General features: G+C 32.4%; 1 protein-coding gene across 1 annotated transcript; it reads right to left on the reverse strand.

Annotated features, from left to right (window-relative positions):
* Positions 1-828: 828 nt before the first annotated feature.
* Positions 829-1,743, reverse strand: LOC308429062 (olfactory receptor 4C15-like; the record flags this gene model as incomplete). Its single annotated transcript, XM_080927711.1, has 1 exon — positions 829-1,743. One exon carries the CDS (start codon positions 1,741-1,743, stop codon positions 829-831), a length of 915 nt encoding a protein of 304 aa, XP_080783837.1.
* Between the last annotated feature and the right edge of the window lie 5,637 nt (positions 1,744-7,380).

Genomic DNA, 7,380 nt, shown 5'->3' on the forward strand with positions numbered 1-7,380 from the left:
TGTCATTAAGTTTTACACTTGTTTGATTGTTTGCATGTTTATTTGTTTGTGTTGGTATGGGAGGTGAGGTGAGGTGTGTGTCTGCTATTGTGTGTACTATGAAGTGTAAATAGTGAGTACTATGAAGTGTACTCACTTCATGTACTATGTGAGTACTATGAAGTGTAAATAGTATTTTTGTCTGTTAACATCCAGGGAGAATTAAAATAAATTACAATTTTATAACCATCTACTGTGTTCTACCTTATTTTATTAGAAAAAGGTCTACACTGAACATTGACTTCATTGGTTATCAGGTACTTCTCTGTTTAGTTATGACATTAAAGGTTTTTAAAAAGTAAAATCTCAAATTGTCATCTTGGCATAGCATGTGCTCTTTCCCAATGAAATGAATATTGTAAAATATATCATAAATTAATATCAATCTGTGGTAAAAATAAATTTTACATCTGTTTTTCATTCTGGCCCCTTAGGTCCCACAAATAATAACTGACTCGAGTTAGTTATTATTAAATGTCTAGTCCATAAGTTATGGCTCATTCTGTGACTATTTCAAAATTATTTAACCCATTTAACTGTTCTATGTGTACCATGGGGTTAGTTACTTCTCCTTCAGTCCTGGCCCTCTTCTTCCATCTCCCTGCTTGTCTAAGTCCTCTTCTCTGTTTCCAAACTCTTCTCTATCAGCTATTCCCTGGGTTGTTGTTTATCTCTTACTAATTTTCAGAATCTTCTCTCTCCATGCCAGAGTTTTAGTTCCTATTTCCTGCCTAAGTTCATTGTTCATATGCTTCTTCATTGACAGATGATGTTTTTAAGTGATTCTGTCTACAATCTTTTCCACATTTTCCTAATGGCATTTATCATTTCCTTATTACGGAAAGTGTAAACCATAGGATTTAGCAATGGTGTCAGAACATTGACAAATATAAGCATATTTTTCTCAAAGGAGAATGCAGAAGTGGGCCTTGCATATATTAAGATGCAAGGGACAAAAAACAGAAGCACAACAATTATATGGGATCCACAGGTAGAGAGAGCTTTACGGCGACCTTCAGAACTGTGGGCTCTCAGAGAAAACAAGACAACACCATAGGAGACAAGCAATAAGGAGAAAATTATAATGCATATAGCACCACTGTTAGCAAATATTAAAAGAACATAAATGTGTGTGTCGATGCAGGCAAGTTTTAGTAATGGGAACAAATCACACATGTAATGATCAATGACATTGGGTCCACAGAAAGGCAGCTGCAAAGTGAAGATAATTTGTATGATAGAGTGCAAGAAACCCCCTGCCCAGGATACCACAACTAAATCTACACAGAGCCTCTGGGTCATGATGGAAGAGTAGTGAAGGGGCTTGCAAATGGCCACATAGCGGTCATATGCCATGGATGCAAGGACAATCACTTCTGCCCCAGTGAAAAAGTGAACTGTAAACAGTTGTGTCATACAACATCCGAAGGAGATGGTCTTCCTTTCATAGAAGCAGTCTATAATTATCTTAGGTGTGACAGTAGAAGAAGTGCAGGCATCCAGGAAGGACAGGAATATCAAGAAGAAGTACATTGGGGAGCTCAGAAGTACAGGGCTGTAGATTATGGTCACTACAATTATCATGTTTCCCCCAATAGTCGCAAGGTAGATAAACAAAAATAAAACAAATAGCATTTTCTCCACATTCAAGTTCTGTGAAAGTCCCAGGAGTATAAACTCAGTAACAGAGCTTTGATTTTGCATGATATATAAGACAGTAAAAGTGCTATGTCTTAACGTAAAATTTTCAATGATTAGAAAAAATACTTCTTATAAATTCATGATATCACCATCAACAAGATTGTACATTCCTTAAAAAGTTACTTTGATTTTTGTCTATTGCAATTGAATATAGAATGCAAAAAGGTTTTGAAGATTATTTTTGGGTAACCTGAGGAACTGAAATAAAGTTGTATTGCTAAATATTTCAAAGTAGTCACAATTTTAATATTTTATACAAAAATATTTAGTTGTCTAAGTCAAAGCAAATATTTCATCTTTGAATTATCAGCATTTAAATATTTTGTTGAGTTTTCTTCAATAAAAATATTATAAAATATATTGAAATTATAACCTAGAAAGAAATGAAAAACCAAAATCTATAAATCTTGGCTGTCTATTCTTGGATGTTCAGAGGCTGAGTAGCCTGCAATAAATTGTCAGAGTACTTTTTATACAGTAGTAGAAGAAAAGACACAAAATATACTTTTGGTTACCACAAAAATTTTTTCTAGTCTTAAATTTTATTTTATATTAGAAAGTAGATTATAACTTCAATTAAATTAGTTTTTACTTTTATTTTTTTTGAAATGTAATGAGAACAATATGAAGAGCACTCTACTACCATCAAATAGACAAACACAGAAAATAAAATAAAATACAAAAACAAAGCCCCTGCCAAAACATTCTTTAGAAAATAAATGAAGAAAATGTTATTGCTCAGGTCACATGTTCTTGTTAAGTACTGTGACCAAGGATATTTTTGCTATCTTATTTGTACAATGTTTTAATCTAAATTATGAGATGAAACCAAGAAAAAAATTTTAACCAGTGATTTTAAGAAATACATGTTCCAAAATCTTCAATGTCTCCAAAGAATCATTTATTTGAACATTGATTTTTTTTTACTTGTTGCTTCATTGGTAGATATTCTTTCTATTATCTTTCTGAGTATTAACATGGAAACATCTTCTTATGATCTTTCTGTGTCAATGAGGCATCTTGAAAAAGGCAACAGTAAATGATGAATGTTCAAGTGAGGACCAAAAACTCACATTGTTGCAAATCATATCTAAAAAGGAGAAATCATTCATTGACTTTGAATTAGAGTCTTAACATTTAATTATTTGCTACATAACTATATAGTTTACTTGTTAAACAAATATTATTTAATAAAATGAAACAACATGCTTGGGTATTTGTATGACATTACTATAAAACATATTCATAAACAATGTGTATGCTCATTTTTGATTATTAAAAAGTTAAATTAAAAATATGAAAACTCTATTCATAATAACATGACTTCAAAATTCTATATTCAATTCATTTATTTGAAAACTTATATGCCTCATATATAGGAAGGTCTTTTATAGACAACAAAGTTATATTTCATCTCATGGATCCATTTACCCTTCTTGCCATGGCTTCAAAGATGATCAGTTGCCTTTCCTGTCTACATAACAAAAAGTTCATCATAAATATAATTCCTTGAACATATATACATATATAAATATAGATGTATAAAGATACATATTTCAAATCTATAAATAAAAACTATTTAATTATATTGTGAAAAAAGTGACAATTTTAATGATGTAATTTAAAATGTACAGAAACTATTTTACTTACTAATGGTCCATCAATTGTAAATGCTATATTTATTTTAAACTAAAATACCATTTCATAATGTTCTCAAAGCAGTTACATACTAGAATCTAAATCTAGTCACAAGCTACTATAAGAAAACAGATGTAAGAGAACTCTACAAGGCCAATGGGACAGAAAAAAAAATCATTTATAGTAGATTGAGAAAAATTACTATATAATTTATCGGTGCTCATCAAGTTATAAAACAAGATGGACAATAAATTGGGGTCACTAAGAAGACCACATAAGGATGAAAATTTTAGATGAAAAATTCACATTCCTTATAATGATTGTATTTGAATATAAAGAAAACCTACACTGGACTTCTAGTTCCTGACCTCAGAAGACCCAAACTCTTACTGTTTTCTGTGAAGTACATCAAGATATTTTATATCACTGAAATTCTACAATTCTTGGGTTTACCTTGTGCAAATAGATTTCTTTGAAAGGAGTGTGGAAAGTTCTTTGTGGAAAGCACATAAAAATAATCATGGAATTAGAGTATGGAAAGAAAGATATGAAATGTTAGGAACAAGTTGCTTACAGACAGGCAGGCAGGTGACCTTCACTTTCCTTTCCTCTGATTATAATCCCTTAGCCTCATCTCCAGTTCAGCAGCAGAAGACCTGCTCTCCTCTCAGTCATTTCTGCTACCATCTGAAGCAGGTCAGGAAGTTCTTCTCCAATATCCTCCCTCACCACCCAGCAAACCATTTCAGTCACAAACTACCACAATCCTTCCCTGGTATCTGCTGGCCAAACTGGCCAAAAGAAAAGGGTAAACCCTTGCTGATTGTTCTGAAGCTTTTTGTATTTTAATGTTAATTCCACTTCAAAGGAAGGAGTGAGTAGTCCCTGAACTTTCCCATTTTAATTAGTAAAATAATGGAAAGACAGTGACTGGGAAGGGACAAGGGAATAAGAGAGGGCTGAGAGGGAGAGGGGCCTAGGCAACATGGAGCTTCCCAAGGGTCAGCTGGACCCAGGTGAGATTTATTGGTGTTAAAAAGCTATGAATGTTAAAAATTTTAAAGTCTAATATCTCATATAGAAGGGCTGTTTGTATCTTTGTCTATTTGATGTCATCTTGTTGTGTAGAAGATTTGTGGATTGAGAATTGAATGTATAAAACTGTATGAAAAGCTATTGGGCTGTAGAGTTATGTTTGTGTGGGATTGGGGGGGTACAGAAATACCTGAGGACAGAGGTGGAGAACAGGTGGTAGAAAACTGCCTAGGGAAGAGAGTGTACAGATGAGTTGGGAAGTGTTGGTGGCTTGGACCAGGCACCAGAGGAGTGTGCAGCTCCGAACTAAAACTGGGCTTGAGGACTGAGACCTCAGGGCCTATAAAAAGATAAACCTATTCTATTTTGTAATACTTACTGCAACAAACACTATTCACTATATGTCTTCCTCTCTAAATCTAACTACATGGGCTCATCTCAAAATATGTTGCAAACTACCAGCTTTATTCTCCCAGAAATGATATTGATGTTACACCTATGATATCTTTCAACAATATGGCTATTTAAAAGATCAGAATAATAAGAAGGATACCAATAGAAATGCTAATGTGAAAGACAATAATCTCATTTCTACAAAAAGTACAATCAAATTATGACCTGTTGCCAGAGGGAGAATTACTCTTTCACAGGGATTAGCTCTCAGTTAGGCATCAAATAACAAGTGATAAACACATGTGTTTTATACACAGGCAACAATAAGCAGACTCATCCAACCTAAACTATAGTCTTTGTATTCTATTTTTACTCAAATGGTAACAATAATAATAAAAAGAGGCTATCAATTTGACACTTTGAAAGAAGACACAGAAAGCATAGAGGGAAGAATTTAGGAAGGGGTTAGAAAGAGAACATAAAAGAGAGAATTATGTACTTATATTTTATTTTGAAAAATAAGTAAGAAAAAATTAAGGTGATAACAGAAAGATTATCCAAAAGTTACTCAAATTTATTATTTTGATGAGAAAAACATATGCAGTTTTTCTTGACAAATGAATACACAGCAAAGTAGTACATTAGTACCAAAATATGTATCAGCCCTCTAGTCTGTGTTATTTATATTAATCTAAAAATAGACTAACTAATTAATTTATTTTTGTATATATATATACAAAAAGTATATATATATATATATATATATATATATATATATATATATATATATATATATAGAGAGAGAGAGAGAGAGAGAGAGAGAGAGAGAGAGAGAGGGAGAGAGAGAGAGAAAGATAGAAAGATAGATAGATATACATATATATTCAGTTATCAGTCCTGGAGGAGCTAAGATATGATCACAATACCCTGAATACATGAATGAAGCATGTATTTTAAATGAATAAAAGTATATTCTATAAATATAGTTGTCAACCTAACTTGATATATAATCTCCATGTGTCATAAACCATGAATTCACAGCTCAACATAGACTTTATTCTAAGGGTAGTAGAAAAGACTGATGTAGACCTAGATGATGTCTCCTTTCAGGTAACTGCATAGACTTTATTATTATAAACAAATAACTATTCATTAAAAATATATGCTAATAATGACATCAGAATTTCTGAAAGTGCCTACCTGCTTGCCAAAAATGAGAGGAAATACAAAGTCAGTCAAAAGAAAAATGTACTTCAATTAGTTTGCCCTTGCTGTTTTCATGCAATAATTATAAAATACATACAAGAAATAGTGGCAGAACATGAAGATGTTCTTACTTAACAGGACATAACATGTGGACTACTTTATTATAATATAATTCTTCCATTGACAACCATATATTGTATTTGACTGTATCCCAATTCATTTCTTTAGTTTCCAATTCATAGACTCACATAGAAATAAGTCATTTTCTTTATATTATTATCTATAAATATTGTACCTAGTATCTACTCTTTTACCCTAAAATATTGTGTGAGCTTTTCCATAGCAGACATGCACTTGAAAATTTACAGGGGTGAATTACTTTGCTCAGCAAGCACAAAGCCGAAATTAAGGTCTCTGAGATTTCTTCTAGCAGTGCCTATCATCCACCTTGCCTAGTATTTCCTTCCCATGCATTTAGAAGCTCAACTCATTGTAGTATAAACATGCTTCAGACAACAGAATGTTTTAACTCTGAGGCACATGTAATACTCAAAATGGTCAGAGAGGTACATATAGAATTGTCTTTATGATAACTGATTTTTAATATATTTAAAATAAATGACTATTTTTCATTCTTTTCTTACAAACTATATCCTTACTGTAGTTTCCCCTCTCTTTTATCCTCCCAGATCCCCAAACTCCTATCTTCCCCAGATTCATTCCTCCTTAATTTTTTAAAAATCAAGAGCAGGCTTCCCAGGGATAGCACCCAAACATACCATGACTGCTTACATTAAGACTAGTAAAAACCCTCACACATAGGATCCCAGGAGTGGGACAGGGATATCAACCTATCTTAAAAAAAAAAAAAAAAAAAAAAAAACCTAAAATCTCTGCTGCCTGAAAAATGTGCAGGTGTGATAGGGTTACATCACTTCTGGAAGTAATTAATCATTGACTGGTCCAACTTGTAGCCCCAGAGACCTAGGACAGAACCAAACACAGACATAACTAGAAGAAGAGAAGGAAGAAGAGGTGGAGGAAACAAAGAGCTCTTATTCCTTTTACACATGATGATATGCTATTAAAATTTTATATAAAATTATCCCATGTTTTTACTTTCATGCATCCATTCTATTTTTCTGGAACAAAAATTAGTATCTATCAGTAAAAAAAAAAATTCTGTGATTATTGCTAACAAGGTTTATTCCCTTGTTCTGAAAAATATGTTTCTTGAGATTATTGATCTTTTTTCTACCTTTTCCTGTTGCTCTTCATTTTTCAAATGAATCAACTTTAATTGCCCAACTATTCTTGGAGTCTAGGGGAATAGGATGTTCTAATTATTTGCATGTTCTCACTACTGTA

This window comes from Micromys minutus (genome assembly GCF_963924665.1).
Source record: "Micromys minutus genome assembly, chromosome: 13".
NCBI classification, from domain to species: Eukaryota; Metazoa; Chordata; class Mammalia; order Rodentia; family Muridae; genus Micromys; species Micromys minutus.